The 23,606-nt window shown below is 40.2% G+C and overlaps 1 protein-coding gene across 22 annotated transcripts in view; it reads right to left on the bottom strand.

Annotated features, from left to right (window-relative positions):
• The window catches only part of EPB41L2 (erythrocyte membrane protein band 4.1 like 2), a 220,045-nt gene that overhangs the window by 75,333 nt on the left and 121,106 nt on the right, over positions 1-23,606 (bottom strand). For all 22 annotated transcript variants that reach the window (XM_058566278.1, XM_058566274.1, XM_058566284.1 and 19 more), the window contains exon 4: positions 9,668-9,772. In XM_058566278.1, the coding sequence (XP_058422261.1) occupies positions 9,668-9,772 (105 nt within the window). The remainder of the gene's footprint in view (positions 1-9,667; positions 9,773-23,606) is intronic.

Genomic DNA, 23,606 nt, shown 5'->3' with positions numbered 1-23,606 from the left:
TGGCCCCGGGCTAACATCCGCTGCCCACTTCCTCTACTTTATATGGGATGCCGCCACAGCATGGCTTGATGAGCAGTGCGTCAGTCCACGCCCAGTTTCCGAACCTGTGAACCCTGGGCCTCTGAAGTGGAGCGCTCGAACTTAACTGTTATGCCACCAGGCTGGCCCCAATCACTCGCATTTTTTAAAGATTTGGCTGCTGCATATGTCGACTTTGGAATCAGCGATACATGGAGTCAAATTCTGGCTTTCCACCAACTTCTGTGACCTTGGGCTCATCCCCTGGCTTCAAGCCTCAATTTCCTCACCTGTAAAATAAGGATCACAACATCTACCTCCTCCAGTAGTTCTTTTCAACCACTCATTCATTCAAAAGCTTCCTGAAGAGTACGTTCATATGCAAAGCACTTTACCCAGTGCCTTTAATAGATGGATGTTTTGCAATGATACAACTAAATTGGCAGATCACCTTTTGGTATATATCCCTCTTCACATAATTTTCTATTTTCAAAGGTGATGTGTAACATATAGTTAAAAAGTTAATATTTAAATGAATATTTCTACACATAAAAAGTTAATAAATCAGACTCTGGGTTCACATAATACCGTCACTATATTCAAGGGCCAGATGAAATAAAAATCAGACCCCTTTTCCTTAGAGAAAACTGATAATGTCAGCCCTTTCAGCAAAGCTGCCTGCCCTACTGCAGTGGAGACTCCTCCTGGAAATGAAGACAAGACATAAAACAGCACAACTCCTTCTCATGAAGATAATTACCGGTATGACTAGTCCAAGGGCTTCTAGGCACATGTTCAAGAATTATCTAGCTAAGCTTTTCTAAATTTTGCCTGATGATAAAGATCCATCTGACAAATTTGTTAAAAAGACAGATTTACCCATTGTCCATCTGAAACATCTTTAAGGAAGGGGCCAGAGAATCCCTATTTTAAGGGACAGCTCCAGGCGACTCATGATCAGGCATGTGTGTGGTATTATATGGTGTTAACTGGATTGAATATAGACTTTTATTAAGGAATAGTTTATATATGACAAAAGTAATATTTGAGTTTTTAGTTCTAGTTTCTGGGGGGAAATTTAGTTCCCCCCAGAACTAGTTTCTAGTCTGGCTATTAGACAAATACTTTAATCAATTTTCATAAAGTTAGCTATGGATAACAACTACATTTCTAACAAGCTCCTTTTTCAATATGCCTTGAATAAAGTGACATTATAATCCCTGGGCCAGATGCCAAATTCTACTAACATCAAAAATTCAAGACAATATTTTTCCCTTTAAAGAGAGTCCAAAACCCTTAATGATGGTTCCATTTATACATGAACAGAAGTATATGGACTTGGAATTCCACATATAAAAGAGTAGTATGTTGCTTGATTTCACATATTCTTAACAACATTTTCCACAGTAAAGTTTACATAAAAGCTCAACAGACATTAAAAAGTTCTAATACTAACAATGAAAGATTTTCATACTCAGAGAGAATTGAAAGGCTTCCAACTCAAGGTCTCAACCATGAGAGACATGTACCACACTAAAATCAAAAGAAAGTTTAGATTCTCTCTCCATGGAAAATTTTCTTACAAATAACCAGGGCTTTATCTCACCTTCACTTTATAATATGTTGAAATAAGTGACAAACTTCTATAAATCAGATAATACTCAGCATGAAAAAGAAAGCAGCCTAAATTTCTGCATCCTATTGTTGAAACTCCATGGGTTTCAAACAAAATAGGACCAATTAAGCAGAGTTAGTACAACAGTAATAATTTTCTGTGGAAAATTAGGACAATATACAAATCCATATTGGAAAATTAAGATGCCTAGATGTCTTTAGGACTGAGCAAGAAGGAATAAAAAAATGATACAAAAGTTATGAGAGCTGGGCCGGCCCCATGGCTTAGCGGTTAAGTGCACGCGCTCCGCTGCTGGCGGCCCGGGTTCGGATCCCGGGTGCGCACTGATGCGCCACTTCTCCGGCCATGCTGAGGCCGCGTTCCACGTACAGCAACTAGAAGGATGTGCAGCTATGACATACAACTATCTACTGGGGCTTTGGGGGGAAAAACAATAAATAAATAAAATTATAAAACAGAAGTTATGAGAGCAAATCAGATTTATGAATAACATACTGCAATTATATCTGAGCATTCAATTTCTGAAAAGTGATTATTTCAGAAATTATTTCAGATTATTTCCAACTGTTTATTCTCCCAACATTCTATAGTTAAAGCCTAGATAACAAAGTGTGTGCTGAATTTTGTGGGCATTTTCATCTTGTATTTCATAAGAGAAACTGTGAAGTAAAATAAGGAGTTCCTTATTTAGCATTAGCATTTTTTGTCATTTTTTGTCTCATTTTTGAGACTCGCATGGAGAACCCCTCCAAACTTAACCTTATCTTAATATCTTCTGCCTTAATGATCTTAGCTTCTCCTTGACTTCAGCCTTTCCTTTTCATGGCTGAACACTCGGTCTTGTCAACACACAGCGTTCTCCACCTCATTAGACTTCATCATCCCATTCTCAGATGCAATCACTTTCTCTCCTTCTAAGTTTTCTACCCATTTATTCCCACTGGACCTGCTCTTCAACTTCTTTGGACTCTCGTCCGTAGGGCCCAGCCATTTTCTTCCAGCCTACCAGCCCATTTCAGCTTCAGTTATATTCCCTTCTGCAGTCCTGTGAATAATCAGCTTGATCACCATCTCATCAGCATCGCCAGTTTCTCAGTCTTTTGTCCTCTCGCCATAACCACCATGAACATAGCCAACTGGGAACCCCTTTAATACTCTATTCTCCGCTATTTCTACCCAGGTTGCAGATGGCAATTAGAGAAACACACACACCAATATATTCTGCTGCCATCACAATTTTATGATCTCCAATCTCAGCTGGACTGTCAACAGCAACCCACATACTTGTCCTGAGTTAGTCTGCGTCTCTGGGGCCCCAGTGCTACCCCAGTCACTCTTAACAGAGGATTTTACCCTCTATTTTCCCAGAGATTTTAGACTGCAATTTGCTTAACTCAGATTTATTTACAAGTGCATCACTCCTCACCTTACTTCTTGCAGACTCAGGATGACGTCCCCCTCTTAATTCAAGGCTTATCCTCTTCTTGACTATGGAACCTCCCATCATGATCACCTCTCTTTCTCTTCAACCTCACCCTTTTCTTGGGCTTTCCCGTAGCCAAGTGGAAGTTCTTTCCATCCAAGCAAATCTGTCAACCCCAAAACCCTCAATAAACTCTGCACTGTCATATATAATAGCCACCAGTCACAAGAGGGTATTTAAATTTAAATTTGTACAATTAAATAAAATTTAACTTCACTTCCTCAGTCACACCAGCCATATTTCAAGCGATCAATAGCCATATGTGACTAGTGGCTGCCATACTAGACAGAACAGGTCTAGAACATCTCATCACCATGAACAGTTCTATTGGACAGTGCCAGTCTATATCCTCTAGTATCACTCTCCCATCTGTCCTCTTCATAGTCAGGCTTCTTTAAATAATAGTTTATATCCACTCTCAAATTCTTTACCGTTAACTTTCCTCAACCCTCACCTACACCCTGGATCCCCAAACACCATGTAGCCAATAGCCTACAAGCGTTTCCAACTTAGCAAAATGAAAATCAGATTCCATCTCTGCCCCCTAACCCCAAACTGCTGCTCCCCCTCCAAGGTCCCTGTGTAAAAGTCTCCAACAAGCTCCCCAGCTACCCAAGCCTGCAACTTGGGACTCATCCTCAACCCCTCCCTTACCGTCATACCTCAGAGTCCATCGGTCACAAAGTCTTGCAGACATTACCTATTTTTAGTATCTCTGTCTCTTTGTCTGAACTCCTATTGTCACTGCTCTAGTTTCCATAACCTCTGGACTAGATGATGACCTTCCTGCCTTTAGTCTTAGTCCCCTATAACCTCTCCCCACACCACAAGCAGGTTACTCTTTCTGAAATGCTAATCTGACAATGTCACTTTCTATTTAAAACCCTACACACATCAGAATAAAAATCTAGATTCCTTAGCACAAGACACAACACTTTCTAAAACATGATCTTTGCCTACCTTTCCATAATCTCCATCAGCACTCCCCACAAAGCCACTCCAAATTAACCCATGACATAAGTTAAAACACTGTGCTTGCTGAGAAAACACAGCCTGGTCATCCCCTAAATTTACTGATGCCCTTACAGAAACATCAACTAGAAAACTCATACTGGGAACACTGCCTGTAACATCCTTCGACACCCCATATATAAAGTCTTGTAGGATGACCTTCAGAATTTGATAAGATGAAAAATTCCAAAGGCAAGATGATATTCTTCCGTTTTCCAGTTATGATAGCTATAAAATACTATACCCATTTTTACCTTGACTGGCTGACAGGAAGTTTAGAATTGTTGCGTTTTCTATTTTTTTTCTTCCTAGTTTGCCTGGTTCAACATTTATTGCCTGAGCGACCTTGAGTGAATTATTTAACTTCTCTATGACTCAACTTTCCGCACCTACAAAGTGTGGTTGATAACACCGACCGTTTAGGGTTGTTCTGAGAACTCTGAGACAACACAGGGCTGGGAACGTTGTCTGCCACAAGAATCCCAGAACGTTGAGCTCTTGAGAGTCATGTCTGTCTTATTTGGAATATTTTCATGATAAGCCACCTTGGATTCTTTTAAAAAGAAGTAACTTATAAATAAGCATGCCTGACTACGAGCCTCAATATAAATACAATATTCCCACCAGGAAATAGAACCACTGACTGCACTTGGTATTGTGGAGACAGGCTCCACCTGGGGCGTCTGTTCCATGCTAGCTGCCATTCCTTAAGGCACAGCCAAAATTAAATTTATTGATTTACTTGTTCTCCAAAAGTTGTTATCTGACCTAAAACTTGACATGTCTGCAACTACACTCATGATACACCCTACCATCCCCCAACTGGGTCCTCCCCTTTACTGAATGGCCCCTCCATGGATCCAGAAGCCCAGGCCTTATTCTCGGTGTTTGTCATCCCTCACACCCCATCAATCAGCAGATTGATTCTACCTCCTTCCTAAACCTCTCGTAAATCATTTGCTCGTCTGCTTTCACTACAACCCAACTGAGGCCACTTTTGTGCTTTGGGTGAACAGTCCCGCTCAAGCTCCCTCCCATCCCAGTCCCTCTAACAGCCAGAGTGACCTTTTTAAAAGTAAAACTGGTTGTCTCACATCACTGCTTCAACCCTTCAATGACTTACCATTTTTCTTAAGAAAAAGGAAATCTCCAAAGCCTTAACATACAGCCTAGATGGCCCTGCAAGATCGGGCCCCTATCAACACCCAGTCTCTTCCCCCAGCCTAATTTCATCCTTATCCCCTAACGGCCCCAGACTTCTCTCACTTTTCAAGCAGGTGGCTATTCCTGCCTCAGGGCCCTAGGTCTGTGCTTCCCATTTCCCAACACCCAGCCAACGCCCATTCACACTTCAGGCCTCTGATCTAGCAGCATTCTCTCCTGAGAAGTCTTCCCTGTCAGTACACTGAATCTTTCCTGTAGAGCAGTAATCAAAATTTAATAACTGTATAATTCGGATTTTTACTCTGTCTCCTCAACTAGAACATAAGTGGGACATCCATGAAGGCACAGTCTATGTCTTAATTGTTTACTCCTAGATTCACAGTAGTACACTGGTTTGCACATGGTATTTTTTTTTTATTGTGGTAAAAAAACACATAACATAAAATTTACCATCTTAACCATTTTTTAGTGTACAGTTCAGCAGTGCTAACTATATTCACATTATTGTGCAACAGATTCTAGAGCTTTTTCATCTTGCAAAACTGAAAGTCTATACCCACTGAACAACACCTCCCCATTTCCCCTCCCCCTAGTCCCTGGCAACCACCATTCTACTTTCTGTTGCCATGAGTTTGACTATGGATACCTCATATAAGTGGAATCATAGAGTACTTGTCTTTTTGTAACTAATATAATGTCCTCTAGGTTCATTCATGTTATAGCATGTGATAGGATTTCCTTCTTTTTTAAGGATCAATAATATTCCATTCACCACATTTTGTATATACCACACTTTGTTTATCCAATTCATCCATCAATGGATATTTGGGTTGCTTCCACCTCTTGGCTATTGTGAGTAATGCTGCAATGAACATGAGTGTGTAAATACCTGTCTGAGATCCTGCTGTCAATTCTTTTGGATATGTACCCAGAAATGGGATGGCTGGATCATATGGTAATTCTGTTTATAATTTTTTGAGTAACCTCTATGCTGTTTTCCATAACAGCTGCACCATATTACATTCCCACCACCAGTGCACAAGGGTTCCAATTTCTTCACATCTTCGTCAACACATGTTATTTTCTGGTTTTTTGACAGTAGCCATCCTAATGGGTATGAGATGGGACACAGGTACTATTTAATAAATATTTGTTAACGTCTAGATATACTGAGGATACACAGATAAAAAGCTATGGTCTCTACCCTCAAGAAGTTCCTACAGCAATGGGGAGAAAGACTAGACACACAAATAAGGTTTGTGCTAAATGTCTAGATGACAGACGGAGGGAACTGTCAACTGTCCCTGAGTTGGGGGCAGGAGTGATGGTGGTGGAAAGCCATCAAGGAAAATCTCAGAGTAGGATCTTAAGGAAAAGCAGGCATTCAGATACAAAAAAAATGGGAAGGACATTCCAAACGTAAGGAATAGCATGTTCAAGCAGATAGACAGGCAAGGAGCCTTTCAGGAGAGAAATTTGGTGTGGACTGAATAGGGACCGCATATGAGAGGTTACAGAGAAATGACACTAAAGAGTAGACCAAAACCACACAACCAAGAGCCTCATGAACCACACTAAGAGGGTCAGACTGTATCCATTAAACGGCTGTAAGCCAGCGAGTGTCAAGATCAGATATGCATTCCCGAGAGCTCAATGGAGCCGCGGTGTGAAGAACAATCATGGGGCTGGGACTGGGCAGTCAGTCCAGCGAGGAGGCAAATAAAGCGGTCAAACCAAGAGATGACAGGGACCTAAACCAAAGCAAGAACTGTGGACAAAGAACCAGGAGAGGGATGTCCGCAGGTAGAAAAGAGAGAGCTTGGTGACTGATAAGCAAAAGAAGAAGTATAAGAAGGGGAAGGAATTTATGCCTACTCTTCGGGGGACAGACGAGGTTTAAGGGGAAGATGATCTGTTTGCTTTTAGACAATTAAGTGTAGTGTCCAGTAGGCAGTTAAGTATATGAGTCTGAGATTCAGGGGAAAGATATAGATTGGACAAATATATATCGAGAGTCACCAAAATAAAAAATAGTGAATCCTACTATCTAAATACCACTCTTTCTTAGGTAAATCTCATGTTCCAGAAACACCAGATGCCTTAAGGCAGCATATCCTGTTTCCACTAACAGAAGACGGTATGCAACATATTTCACAACGTACTGGATGGTATCCCTTTTTTACAAAGATTAAATGCACCTCTGCGTCTACCCACATGTAATCTCAGAAAAGTGGATAATGATAGCCAAATTCCCATCGCTTTCTCTTTTGCAGCTTTGAGGGCCAAGAGAAGGGCACATGAGTGGAAACATTATCAAGACCACCTTATAATTTAAAGTCTAAAAAGAGCGCCTCATTTATTTAGTCGAACGTCTAATATGTTATTACTGCTGCAGAAAGTATTCTAAACAGTTCTAACAAGAATATGCACATACTATTCAGTAGGCAGGCATGCAATTTAATTGTCTTTAGTTTAAATGTGGGATTAAACCACAAATTAGGTATCAAGGATTTAAAACTAAGCAAGCTGAGAAAATTTAATTTATATATAATTATCAGCCTCAGTAGCCTGTATTTCATTACCAGGACTCATAAATACAAACATCGATGGCATATGGGAAAATAACAAAATTTGCAGCCTATACTCATCTACCCACTATGTTCTATCAACTGTGATGTGAATGTTAGATAGTGGAAAGTAACCCCTTTCACTGTGACCAGGTGCTCTGGGCCTCCTCAGAGAGAATGATCACAGTGAGTCTGTCCACAGCCACAATCTAACAGACTTAAAACAGCTTCACCTTAGGGTGCCTTTACAAACCTTTACTCTTCACTTCTACACTCAGTATCTTCCCCATCAGATTTAAGTCCCAAGACTCAGAAAGTGAAGTGGAAAATCCTTTCTTAACAATGAGGAAAGTGCCAGAGACTGAACGTTTGTGACTCTCCCCAAAATTTATATGTTGAAATGAATGAAATGAATCCCCAATATAACAGTATTTGGAGGTAGGGCCTTTGGCAGATGATTAGGTGATGAGGGTGGAGCCCTCATGAATGGGATTAGTGCCCTCAGAAAGAGGCTCAGAGAGCTCCTCGTCTCTTCCACCACGTGAGGACACAGCAAGAAGGCACTGTCCATGGACCAGGGAGCAGGCTCTCACCAGACACGGAATTTGCTGGCACCTTGATCTTGCACTTCCCAGCCTCCTGAACTATGAGAAATACATGTCTGTTGTTTATAAGCACTCAGTCTATGGTACTTCATTAGAAAAGCCTGAACTAAGACAGAAGGCTACAGGTTAAGTCTTTTTTTTTTTTTTTTTTGTGAGGAAGATCAGCCCTGAGCTAACATCCATGCCAAGCCTCCTCTTTTTGCTGAAGAAGACCGGTCCTGAGCTAACACCTATTGCCAATCCTCCTCCTTTTTTTTTTTCCCCCTTTTTCTCCCCAAAGCCCCAGTAGACAGTTGTACGTCATAGTTGCACATCCTTCTAGTTGCTGCACGTGGGACGCCGCCTCAGCATGGCCAGGCAAGCGGTGCATCGGTGCGCGCCCGGGATCCGAACCCGGGCCACCAGTAGCGGAGCTGGAGCACTTAACCACTAAGCCACCAAGCCGGCTCCCCCAGGTTGTCTTAAGTGCCAGAACTGGTTACTATTCCTCTCTTTAATTTATGTATGAAACTGAGAAGACCTGAAGTTCCCTGGAATTAGCATTAAGCATCAGAGACAGGGATGCTCCTGCTTAGCGTCTTGGGAAGTTCCTGGAGCAGAAACAACCACCCTCTTGATGTCAGGCAGATGTCCACAGGGTCCTGGCTCATCAAATCTACCACCTGAGTCGGGCTGGGCCCACCCCCGTTTTTGCCCCCAATAACCCCAAACAGGGCACAGAACACCTTCACCCCACAAAGCCACCACAGTCTGTTCAGCAAGGCAAACACTCTCTCCTCAACCTCCAGACAAGCACACATGGGTCCTCCTGACATTCCTTCCAAGACGCCCCCTTCTTTGCCTTTCAGGTTGCTTAATCGTAGCATACAGCTGAATTCAAGAGCTAAAAGTTCAACATAAAAATTCTAAAATCAGTTCTTTCAGTCTTTAATAATTAACACAGGAGAAGACACGCCAGTCTAACTGTCTGCTTATAATAAAGTGGAGAAGCATACACACACACAATGATAGGGATTCTCTCTACACAAGTTTTCAATATTTTCCAAATTTCTACAATGAATATAAAATATTTCATAATAAAAACATAAAGTAAGTTATTTTAAAGATAAATTTTACACTAGTTAAGAAAAAATACAATATTTTTATAAGAAGATATAAATAAACTTGAAATCATTTCACTTACTTTCTGCTCAGGGCTTTCCTGAAACGAAAGTCCAAAGTAGTCCTTCTCCAGGAGATTGAGATGTTCGCACACTTTGTCAAATAACACCTGTCCCTTAGTACGTTTCTGAGGGAAAAGAAACATCATCTTTAGTTTTCAAGCACTCAAGATTCCATGAGTACTATAAATATAGGGCATCACATTGGATAACATTATTTAGCATAAATTAATATAAAATATTTGTTTTCTAATTTTCTTTCATAATAATATAAAAAAGTGATGAGTAACTTTTTCACTTTAGACTCCCCCCCCCAGAGTCACACAAAGCATAAATTCTAAAATGAAAACATGATCAGACAGATGCTCTATGCTTTACTGCTACTCCATGTCAATATGAAAAGGACTAAGAAAGTAAAATGCCAGTTCATTTATTTTTATTAATTTTTTTTTTTTGTGAGGAAGATCGGCCCTGAGCTAACATCTGCCAATCCTCCTCTTTTTTTGCTGAGGAAGACTGGCCCCAGGCTAACATCCATGCCCATCTTCCTCTACTTTATATGGGACGCCGCCACAGCATGGCTTGACAAGTGGTGCGTCGGTGCACGCCCGGGATCCGAACCGGTGAACCCCAGGCCGCCGCAGCAGAGCGCGCCGCGCAGCAGAGCGCGTGCACTTAACCGCTTGCGCCACCGGGCCAGCCCCTCATTTATTTTTAAAACAGTACAAAAGTATATCTAAACTGCCTCCCTCCATTCCTCAAGGTGGCTCCTGTCACACCCACAGGCTACCCCCCAAGGAGAATCAGTCAGCCCTGCTCCTCAAGGTACCCTAATTTATCCATTTATCCCGTCGGCACTTAGGTTTGATTTTTGTTCCATGATATCTGTAGAACAGAAATTTTTTTTCAATACAAGCTATGCTTTTCCTCAAGAATGATACGGCATTCACTCTTTAGAACAAATTTTAAAAAATACAAAGTCATGGAACTGGGACAATAAATCAGCTGCCTCTAAGGATTTAACATACTTTTGCCTTAAATAGTTCGTTGTATTTCATTTTTAATTTCAGAAGCCGCTATCAATAGAGATGTAAAAGCCTTTGACAGCCGTAGGAAAAAAGCTCACTGTCTAATCAATGGCCAACACAGAGTGATGACTCATTTCCAATTAAGATGCATACCCCTGGGGATGCCCCACTTCTTCGGGGTCAAGTCAGACACACTCCTCCTGTCCCTGCAGTGATGTAAGCAACCCCTGGACCACAGAGTGAAAATGACGAGCTCCCAGACACTTTCATCCTCAAGATGGATGCCCTCACACTATCAAAATGTGCACTGTTTAGTGCACCCAGGGTGTGAAAATTAATGTTTCCCACACATAAATCTTTAAAAATGGAATAAGATATAAAAGACATTTCAATTTCAAATAAGTACAACTGAGAAGGCGTTTCAAAAGACAGTCTTCATAAAAACTCAATTCAAGTGCTTGTCCTCTCCTCTAACTCTTCCTTCCTCCTCTTTGTGGGAGCTGAGCTAAGAAATTCATGCCTGAAGGACTTTCGAAGAAGAATATGAAACTTCTACTATTAAACCTTCTATAGCAACATTTCTAATAAAAAATAGAATTACAGGATAGTAGAGGGAGAAAGCCACATAGAATACATTATTTCAACATAACAACCAATGTGCTGTCCACATCACTAAAGATTCAGAAAATTAAATTACTATGTACATTTAAGACAGATATGTGCTCATATGTTCACATATTTAAAGTCTGTACAATATAGCGTAGTAAATAAGAGTATTGGGCTCTGGATTCCAAATACCGAAGTTCTAAATACATTTTCATTATTTACAAGCTATATAACCAAGGACAAGACACAACTTCTATTTGTCTTAATTTGCACATCTGTTAAACAGAAATAACAGAATCCACCAAAAAGGTGTGGTGAGTACTAATGAGCTGTAATACATAAGGAGAGCTTAGAACAGTGTGTGACATATGCTAAGTATTTTAAATTAACTTTATGAGAAGAAGGTGACTCAAATCATGATCGTTACTTTCTTAAATGCGCAATAAAAATCCACTGTTTCTTCTTTAAAGGACCTGGCGTAGATGTGAGGAGAGTTGATTGCAAATAATAGCAAAGAATATTTTAAAGGTAATCAATAATCTAAGATAGAATTCACTTTCTTTGACATTAATTTCAACCACATTGTTCACTCCTGAACCTCCACTGAGTAGAATACTGCCCAGCATAAACAGGTCGTCAAAAAACACTCACTGGGGGCCAGCCCCAATGGCCTAGTGGTTAAGTTTAGTGACTCCACTATGGCAGCCCAGGTTCGGTTCCTGGGCGCAGACCTACACCACTTGTCTGTTGGTGGCCATGCTGGGGTGGCGGCTCACATGCAAAATAGAGGAAGAATGGCAACAGATCTTAGCTCAGGGAGAATCTTCCTCAGCAAAAAGAGGAAGATTGGCAACAGATGTTAGCTCAGGGTGACTCTTCTTCAGCAAAAAACAAAACAAAAAAAAACGCTTGTTGAATCAACCAAAAAAACAACATACAGTCTACTATATGTAACACACTTTTTTTAAATGAGGTGACATTTAACCTACTCAGGCTCTTAGTGACTGATCATAGATAGCTATCATTTCAGCACCTACTTTGTAATTAGGAACTTTCCTTATCTGAGATAACAAAGGGAGCAAACTATTATAGCTCCTGCCACATATGTCTACTTGGACATCACCCACTATGCATTTATAATGAGGTATAAATGAGTCACAGAGGACATGTTATCTACTATAAAGCAGAGATTATTTAGAAAGACACTAAGAACTCAATGGATGCTAATATAAGAAGTTGACCTTTCATCAGATATAGTTCCCAAATAAACTTATCATTTCTGTGAAACCTCTGGCTATAAATGACAACTACTTTCAAATAAGCTAACTACGGCAGCTAATTAGCTGTAGACATTGTGAAGAAATGTGACAGAGTCAAAGGGGGATTCATACTGTTTTATTTGGTGATAATGCTATTTGAAATTAGGACAAAAAGCATCTTTAAGACAACTGATGTCTATAAATACATACCTAAGTTCAAAGAGAAAACACACTTCAACACTGGCTTCAAGTCAATTTTTATCAACGATTCATACTTTCCCACTGGTTTCTATTTCAAAAATAGAAACATGCTCTCATGGACAGAATTCCCCAAAAAGATGAAGAGAAAAACATCCACAAAGCTCACAATCTGGTGGTGGTATGCCGGGCAGCATAGGGGCATCGTCATGAGGGCTGGAGTCTGCCCACTCCTCCCTCATTCAACATTCTGTAAGCACTTTGCTATCACTGGACAAGCATGACAGCGGGCAAACCGCCTAGACTCCTCAACTGTAAGATGAGAGCACAGCCATCTCACAGCAAATTAACCAAATAAGATAATACACGTCAAAGCACCAAACCAAGCTCCTTGCTCAGTCATAGCTGAATTCTGTTCCCAGCTGTTCCTTCACCAGCCCACATCTAACAAGCAACAAAACATCTTTTAGATGCTCAGATTGCTTCTCTATTATTCTCTCCTTCCCTCTCCAGGAAGCAGATATTTTAAATGCTTGATAAGATCCTACCTGCACACACATGTATTACTTAAGCTTCTATTCAGCATCTCCACCCTCAATGAACTCAAAGTCTGACTGGAAAGACAAAATGCAACAATACTTCAAGACCCATAACATGATGCATCAAAGTGCAACGGGAACACCAAGAAGGGAATGAGTAACAGTGTCTGAGAAAAATCACGGCTTCACCATGACTGTGGCATCTGAAATGAATCTTAAAGCAGGAATTTTTTTTTTTAAGGCAGAGAAACAGCATATTCAAAAGAACTTATTTTTCACTTTGGAGAGTCTGAGAGAGCCGATTTCTATTTAAAAGATACTGGAGGATACAGTAAGATGAAAAAAGTAACCCATCCATAATGGACATGCCATGCAACATGACTAGTTATACTGTCCCGCTCTCAGATGACTGCACCGGCTTGCCGAGCTAAAAGGCTCAAAATGTATGACCCAGCATCTAATACGTGTCAGTTCCTATATTAAGACACTGGGGAAACAACAGTAAATAAGACATACATGGTCTCAGAACTTTACATTCAAATGGCAGAAAGAGAAAATAAAAAGGAAGTCCCCTCTCCAAAAAGTCCTATGAATCTAGCTCTCTAGACATAACTAGGCACCTGGTCCAACTGTCCAGAGAATACTGACTAATGGTCTTGGAGATAGCCTGATACAAGAGGTCAACCCAAAGACAACGTCTGACTCCGGGGATGAAGATTACCAAATACAACCACACCTTCCCTCAGGGAGTTTAAATACAAGGTAGATACACACACATACTTATGTTTACACACATGCACACACACGTACACAGTCATAGAGCAGAGGGGTGTAAACACAGAGGGAAAGACAGTGAGAAGGCAGCGAGCAGAAGCCATGGGTATGGGGAGGCAGACCTGAATTTGTCAAAGTACGTTCTCCATTGGTCCCTCTGGTCCCACGAGATGCTTCACAGACACACCCACATCCCCCAAAAGGGGAGTACAGTGAGACAAGGAAAATTCTGCTTAACATATGTAACTATAGAGCATCAAAACTCCTATTTGCATATAAGATACCCTGAGCAGTTCTAATGGTGAAAAAAACTTGTTTCCCATCATTCAACCTAATGCTTCCCAAAATTCTTTGGCTGAATAAACCACCATCTTTTTTTTTTTAACACAACACTTACTAACTTATGCCACAACAGAATTACTATTGTACAGATTATATCTCAAGAAATGAGGGAGAAAAAAATTACCAGGATTTCTCCCTCAAGCAGATTTGGAGACTGGCATTAATGTTATCTTTTTGATTCAAAAATGCCAAAAAAGAGAATTCAGTTTAAACTGGTCCAGGATCAGATGTGCCCAGCCGTGTGGCTGAAGCAAATGACTCCCATAGATAAAATCTCAACAAACATAATCAAACAATAAAAAAAAACACTAGAAAGTTAGTGACTATTATTATTGAACATTAGATGCAGCATCAGAATCAGACCTTCAGAGACTGTACATAATGGAATTATCAAGTACAGAACAGAAAATAAGCATGTTTTAGATGTTTAAGGAAATAAGTGAATATTTTAAAATACCATCAAGGAAAAAGTAACTTTGATCAAAAAGCAAATTCTAGGGGCTGGCCCAGTGGTACAAGCGGTTAAGTGCACACGCTCCGCTGCTGGCGGCCCAGGTTCGGATCCTGGGTGCGCACTGACGCACCACTTGTCAAGCCATGCTGTGGCAGTGTCCCACATAAAGTGGAGGAAGATGGGCATGGATGTTAGCCCAGGGCCAGGCTTCCTCAGCAAAAACAGGAGGACTGGCAGATGTTAGCTCAGGGCCGATCTTCCTCACACACACAAAAAAAAAATTCTGAAAAGAATCAAATAGAACATCTAGAAATAAATATTTTGTAATAATTAAATTATAATCCACATGCACAGAGTTTGACATAGCTAAAGAGAAAACCAGTGAACTGGAAGACAGATCTGAAAAAACTAACCAGAATGCAGCACAGAAAGACAAAGAGATGGAGAATATGAAAGAACCTCACAGACATGGGAGACAGAATGAAGAGGTCTACACAGATATCATCAGATTCTAGATGAGGACAATACTGAGAACAAAGGAAAGGCAATATTAAAAGACATGATGGCTGGGGCTGGCCTGGTGGCATAGCGGTTAAGTTCACGCACTCTGCTTTGGTGGCCCTAGGGTTCATAGGTTCGAATTCCGGGCACGGACTTATGCACTGCTCATCAAGCCATGCTGGGGTGGCATCCCACATACAAAATAAAGGAAGATGGGCACAGATGTTAGCTTAGGGCTAACGTTCCTCAGCAAAAAGAGAAGACTGGCAAGGGACGTTAGCTCAGGGCCCATCTTCCTCACCAAAAAAAAAAAAAAAAAAAAAAAAAAAAAGACACGATAGCTGATAAATGCTAAAACTCTCCAATTAAGAAAACCCAATGGGGGGCCGGCCCCGTGGCTTAGCGGTTGGGTGCTCGCGCTCCGCTACTGGCAGCCCGGGTTTGGATCCCGGGCTCACACCGACACACTGCTTCTCCGGCCATGCTGAGGCCGCGTCCTACATACGGCAACTGAAAGGATGTGCAGCTGTGACATCCAGCTATCTGCTGGGGCTCTGGGGGGAAAAAAAAAAAGGAGGAGGATTGGCAATAGACAATAGATGTTAGCTCAGAGCCGGTCTTCCTCAGCAAAAAGAGGAGGATTAGCACGGATGTTAGCTCAGGGCTGATCTTCCTCACAAAAAAAAAAAAAAAAAAGAAATGAAAACTCAATGGGTCTCTAGCCAGATAAAATAAAATCCATTAATCTACAGTCACTTTATCCCATTAATTGATTATACTCATTAACATTCAAAAGGTTTTGAAATGCATTATTTAAAAATAATGGATATAATAAAGCCATCAAGAGAGGAGGGAAAGAAACATGAGCTGGGGAATTAGAAGGAGTGAAGAAAGAAAGCTGTAACAGAAAACCCAGAGAAGTTACTCTTAAAAAGCCTAAAACTGATCTGCTTTTGGAAGCTAATTCAAAAAGGCAAACAAAATGGCATAATTCTTATCTCAGAAAATATATCAGATTATCAGGAGACACAGATTAAATGCTACATATTAAATGTTCCAAGTTAGTACATTTTGTAAATACTAGTCTGCAATCAAACTTCCCTGAGTGTGCTCTGACAGCCATATGACCCAGTGGCTCTAAACTTCTTTTTTGCCTTCATGCTGTTCACAATACACTCCATAAATAATAACTCTCATCATTTGGGGGAGAGGAACCAAGACACAGCTCATAACGGTAGGAGATAAAAATGGGGGGGGGGGGGCGGGGGGCGGGGTACAAGGTTGAAATTGTTCCTTCTCCCTCCCAGATTCTGGTGTGCACCCCCTTTCACGAGAATCACCGATTCCTAACAACATGGGAGAAAAGTACTGTGGCAGAATCCCAGTGATGTGGATTGGAACACCTGCCCTATCTCTCAACAGCCGTGCAACCTCGGGCAAGTTACTTAACTTCTCTATGCCTCTGTTTCCGCTCTTTAAAATAAAAACATCTTATAATCGCAGTAAGAGAATTAAATGAGGTGTATTTAAAGTGTTTAATAAAATGTTTGGCACATTACAGAGATTCATTAAAAGGCAGCTGTAACCACTGGACCTTTTTGAGTGGCTCTAAAAATAATAATTGATTTTAAATATGATTAAAGAGCTTTCACAGTTATTTAATCCAATCTCATTTCAGAAATGAGAAAACTGAGGCTACAGAGAGTTTAAGTGATCTAACTTTTCAGTCTGATTTCCTGAATTTCTTGTAAAGAATTGAATTCTGATTTCCGATATCCATAAACACTAGTACTCTATATATTTCTATCCAGGAAGGCCATTTTCTCCTATCATCGTTTTGATTTTTATAAACACCTTGAATTCTAGTGCATGAAAATACTACAAATATACATTTTTTAACTAAGCAGAACACACAGATATGTGCTTTATGGCGTGTACCTAAGATGCCAGTACATGTTGCTGGTTCATTAGTCTGCCCCAGATACAAAGGACTACTGACTTGCCAAGGTATACTCAAAATTTCTTTTTCCCTTGATTTATTTCCAACTGTTGAAACCCTACTTCTAGACAAATCTCCAAATTCTCCTTCCCTATTAAGCCTATTCCAATCTCCCAATATTCATCTTTCTCCTTCAAGCACTTTGTTTCACATTTATGGTACTTACCCTTGTATTCCACTTCTTTTGCTATTTATCACTTTTGAAGACTGCGTTCTTTAAGCAGAAGTATGTCTTACTCCCCCTGATGTCTCCTACAGCAGCACCTCATTGAGCAACTAGCTCACTAGGAGGCCAAAAGATATCTGTTGGATGGAGTGGCTCAGTGCCATAATGTCAGCCAAAAAGTTGGCAGAGTTGAGTCTAGAATTCAGGCCTTCTGGCTCGCGGTCTCATGCAATCTCCTGGATCCAGCTCAGGGACTACCAACCCATAGATATCCAACTAAACGAAACACACACTGCCAACGAGCTTCTGGGAGAAGAACAGCCACAGACCTACATTTTATTTTCACAATTCTACATAGTACTTAAACTCTTCCTTAGTAATTAGAGCATTTCCAAATACTTGTTGGGAACTAGAGGACCGACATAAGCAGAAAAGCCAATCTGCCCCTTTCTCTTGAGAGCAGGCCATGCCCACCTTTACGCAGCAGGGACAGTGGGCTTCTGCAGAGTCTGTACACATTCCTTCACTGAGACATCGTGTCACTGTTATCTCTCCTTGTTATCTGAAGCATACCCTTGCATTGTTGGAGCCTTTCCTATAGTAGAACTGTCATAGGGTACAAACTGTGTCAACCTCCATTCTGATAATGGACGACCAGTTAACTAAACAACGAAAACCCTACAACTGTTAATAAACTTGCCAAGTACACTTCAAAAAACAATTCTATTTTCTATATTAAGTGTCAACAAGCTTTACAATCTATTTTTCCCCTGCCTGCTTCTCCCTAACCCCACTCACATCACGAACCAGCCCTATAAAATCAATGGGTTGAAAACTTAAACAAAGAGTATTAGATTTATTTTTCTTTAAAAGACTGCATAATACATTAGAGACATCCAAAAGAGAGAGACAAAACAAGACAATTTAGAGGGGTTTAAAATATATTATTCAAGGATTGGAAGACTAGCTTCTGGGAACTTTCTTTTAAAAAAAAAAAAAAAAGGCAAAGCAATCTACAGCAGACCCAGCTGAAGGAAGGCAGGCTGGAATCTGAGACGCTGAGCAAAGTCCCCAGTGCCTGGGCTGTTATTTGTGGCATTCACTATTGAGGCCAAAACATGACATTTCTGGAGGCCTCTCAATTTGGAGGAATTTGTGCAACTGCTTACCCGGCAGATTGCAGTCGACGCCACACACCACTGGTGTTTCATAAAACACCATCACTGTCTCCGTGTAGGCCCTCCACACTGCAGTTATTGTGCACCAAGGAGACAGTGCTGGGAAGCGCACAATGCGATCCATACATCGCAGCCCTTGAGCTATGCATTTTGCGCTAGCTCTACACAACACAATGCAAATATAAAAGGCCAAAGAAAGGTATGCACAGAGCCAACACAACAACCGCTACTTTGTCATGGGGGGTGGAGGAAATCAAAGAAAACCATACAGGAGGGGAGAGAGAGTCTCACAGTCTAAGGCTATCATTTACCAGATCATTCTTTTCCTACCAATCTGAATGAGCTGTTGACACAGCTCTGTCCCAAAGTTCATTCAAATCCTGGCAAAAAAAAGGAAGAAACCACACCCAATGATTCTGTGTGTATGCGTTAAAAATATAATTCCAGAAGTAAAGCAGTCACTTACAGCAAAGAAAGATTTTTAAGTAATGTTTCCATGATCATTAATATGAATTAAGTTTGAAAAAGTTCTTCCAACTACTCAAAAAAAGATATGTGTATATATTATATATAAAACATAAATATATACATGTAGATATATAATTATATGTGTATATATACATAGATACGTATATTTCTTTGAGCAGTTGAAAAAATTTTTCAAATTTTCATTAATGATCAGGAGAACCTTGTATATATGTATGTCGATAAACAGACAAACACAGACACGTGTGCATTATCAAAGCTACGTACACACATAGGCTTCTTCTAAATCACTATAAAGAATGACAAGAGGGGCTGGCCCAGTGGCGTACTGGTTAAGTTTGCACGCTCCACTTCGGTGGCCTGGGGTTCACACAGGTTCAAACCCAGGCACAGACCCACACACTGCTCATCAAGCCATGCTGTGGTGGCGTCCCACATACAAAATAGAGGGAGATGGGCACAGATGTCAGCTCAGAGCTAATCTTCCTCACTAGAAAATAAAAAAAAAAAAAAAGAATGATACGAAATTTTTCTTATATAGTATTCCTTCAAGACTAGGCCTCAAACGGAAGGAAGAAAAAAGAAAAATCCTCTCATAGCTCATTACAGAATCTCTGTTTCCCTTCCATTCCACAGGATTCAGGGGATTATGATTGAACATTGGGGAAATTCTGCAGTGTTGTTGACATGAATGACATAAAATACTATTCAATATAGTTTTAGGTATTAGAAATAAAAAGTAAAAGACTGCTACTAAAAAAAACCCAAACACTAGACCAGAACAGACTGCACAATAACCCCTAGTAACTGTATCCTGCAATAATTTTAAAGGAAACCCTAGTGAAGCCAGAAGTATATAGGCTTAGCTTTAATAAAATCACACACAAACCTTTTAACTCAAGGACAGAAGAGCTCGCCTTTCTTACACATTATAAGTAAGACCCTATTTCATGAGCACAATGCTTCCAAGTCCATCCAAGTCTAAACACAGTATTCAGATGGAATGTTTTTCTACCCTAGTCTGCTGGGTTTTGAAATGTTCCAGAACTCTTAACTGAGCACACAATTCATCTCATAAGCAAACAGGTAAGTTTAGATCGCAAACAAGATAGAAAAATATGTTTCATCTTTATGGTATGCTGAAAATGGCAAAAACAGAAATCTTGCTATCCATATTATTCACAAACAAAACGTACTGTCAACCACAGATTGAAGTCTATGGACATGATCTTTGTTTTTCTTTTATGAAAGCAAATAAATGCTACTTTTTAGTTTTAAAAGATAAAACATCAAACTTTCAATCTTTCATCCTCTATTTCTAAGGTGGTTCTAGTTTTTATTCCCTACCACCCAGAGGTTTTCATCAGTTTCCAGGATAGAAGCATCAACTGGCTGAGCAGAGGGCGCCCCCTCAGAGGAGGACTTCTATCTCCACGCTGCACAACAGGCCTGCAGGAGGCTGTTCCAGGAATTCCTACTCCTCCCACTCACATGCTAGCTCCAGGGCCATCCCACAGCCAAGCTTTGCAATGGAGCTGCAGAAAACCTCACAAAATCCCCGAGCGATGGATCTCGAAGCTTGTTAAGCAAACCATATTTGTTGATGAAATGTAAATATTCGCACACAAATTTTACACAAGGAATTATACTTATTTTTTGGCTTTAACTACATGATAAGGAATAATAAACACCCCTGTCAGTTCTAATATGTGTCAGTTGCTCAGCTGTTCATAAAATGCGGTCCCTTAAATGTTTTCCTTTGGTAATAAAAGTTTAACGGAACAGTATTGCAGCATACGAGGAAGAACCATCTAAATCATCATTTGCTCTAAGTGAACAGCTGCCAAATAGCCTGCAATTTCTCATGTGCAAAATCCAACTATACTTCTATTCCTAGAGTTTATTTTAGTGGTAAAGTAAATAAATTCATCTTGGACATTCTTCTTTTTTTAACCCAACTGGGTTATGGCCAACATCTCTTTTCTGACTCTCCAAGAAGAGGATAAGTCTGTGGACACTAGGGATTCGTTTATTCAGAATTTTAAGACAAAATGTATTGTTTTTAAATCTTGTATTTTTTTCTTGCTTGTAAAAGTATTAACTAAAGTTTAATTTTTGAGTCTAAGCAAGTTCTTTAAATTACAAAGTCATTGTGAATATATAAGTGGATATGTTTACATTATGGGCCTTCCAAGTCACTAAGTTATTGATAAAATATAAGAATAATATTGGGAATTTACCCAAGGCAAAGGACTTAGAATTTCCACCAAACATTCAAGAAAAATGGTAAGATCCTGAGAAAAATATAATCAGGATTTTAAAATATAATGATGATAATAATCACAGCTAATACTTATCAAACCCTTACTATATGGTTGGGCATTGCTCAAAGCAAATCATAACCAGACAAATTCAGCCAGACAGACATTTAATAAGACTTCCTACAGTCTTAATGTGGGATCTCTACTCCCCTCACTTCACTATCACTAGGGGAAAATTCCCTGTCAGCCATATTACTATTTCAGCAAGGAGCTGATTGATGAACTCACCCTACATCTGGGGAGCAGGTGCTCTGCCAGGGAGCGCCTTGGCAGACAGCATGTGAGAGCCTCTCTGGCTGCACAGATGCCCGAGTCCAGCATCAGACCCAGTGAATCAGAATCTTCAAAGGTAGCACCTGGGCACTTGTATTTTTTTTATTTTTGTATTACATTTTATTTTTTAGAGCAGTTTTAGGTTCACAAAAACTGAGCAAAAGGTAGGGATTTCCCATTTACCCTCTACCCCCATACATGCATAGCCTCCCCCATTATCAACATCCCCCACAGAGTGGTACCTTTGTTACAACTGATGAACCTACACTGACACATCATAATTACCCAGAGTCTATAGTTTACATTAGGGTTCACTCTTGGTGTTGTACATTCTAGGAGTTTGGACAAATATATAATGACACGTATCCAGCATTATAGTACCCCACAGAGTAGTTTCGCTGTTCTAAAAATCCTTTGTGCTCTTAGTATTTTTAAAAAGCCTAACCAAGGATACCGACTTTGGTAAAGCCGATATGAAGGTCAGCCAACAGACCCTTCTCCCAGAGTAAGACCATCAGCCCTCACACTCCGAGTCCGTCGGCTTTCAGGTTTCAATCTAGCCAAGCAACACCCAATGAAGAGCACTCACCTTTCATCCCTTTCAAAGACCTGGACACAAAAGCCAGGACCCACTGGACAATGTATTGATTGCTCAACTTTTCACTTAATATCCTTTAAAAAATGACTGGTTCATACAGTCCAGTAATATAAAATTCACCTGACAATCTTTAATGACAACTATATTTGAGACTATCTTTGACAAAGAAATCACCAGGTGGAAAAACACAAGACACCTGTTTAACCGTAGATCTGACCTTATAACAAACCAGGCTCAATGAAACTATTCTTACCTCTACTGGCCAGGAGTGTTCAAAGTATCTTAACAACTGACCAAAGTGGAAGTCAAGCTGTGATGGAGAACAATCTTAATCACGTAAATATTTACTTATTACAGCTGTAAAACAGGCAAACAGGATCTGATACAAAGGGAGAAGTCTTGAGAAACTTCTTAGTAACAATAATTTTCTTATATCTCATCACCTGGATTTCTGATTCTTAGCTGCAATGAAATCAATGACAAGTGACTTCTGGGCAATCTGAGAAAAAACTACATTTCATTTTGAGATATCTCAGTTTTTAGGCACTGATCTGAGGCAACAATGTTTCCATTTGGCTTGACATTCTTCCCAAGTAAAAGTTTTTCAATCATGTTGGATGACCAACAAACTAATGTAAAACAAAAGAGAAAGTGACAACAAGGTCTTTGTTCCCTTGGGGGGAGTGGGGACCAGGTGAGTCTTTAAGACTTTAACTTAACACACACACACACACACAAATTTATTCAACTATATAAGAAGGAAAACTATGAGGCATCAGAGAGAAACGGGGATTCAGAAGCAGGCAGGTTAGGAAGTGTTTGGCGGAACGTGGCCCTGAGATCTGCTTCCCAACAAGGCTGTTACCGGCAGTGTCCCCTGACCCAAAGATGCCCAAAATCCAGCCCTCTGACCCCCTCACAAACTGCTTTCATTTTTTCACTCCCCTGGCTTCATGAGTGAAATTCTACCACTTATGATTCTTTAGAGTGAAGAGGTTTCTGTTAAAAATGCAAGTATCTCTTAGAAGGCAGTATAGGTCATCAATCACACGTTGAAGTTGTTCACTCAAATTGCTGATCCTCTCATTACCTAGCTGAGAGATCTACTACATTCGAGGAATTAGGAATTTTGATTATAGATGGAGAAAAAGTAGGCAAGAAGCACAGAATATTTTTTGTATCATAATACTACAAAAGAGTAGTAGGATATCATCATGGAACTAGAAACAAGAAAGTCACA

Source organism: Diceros bicornis, chromosome 23 (assembly GCF_020826845.1).
Source record: "Diceros bicornis minor isolate mBicDic1 chromosome 23, mDicBic1.mat.cur, whole genome shotgun sequence".
Lineage (NCBI taxonomy): Eukaryota > Metazoa > Chordata > Mammalia > Perissodactyla > Rhinocerotidae > Diceros > Diceros bicornis.
The sequence above is the reverse complement of the archived record's forward strand: the minus strand, read 5'-3'. Positions and strand labels throughout refer to the sequence as shown.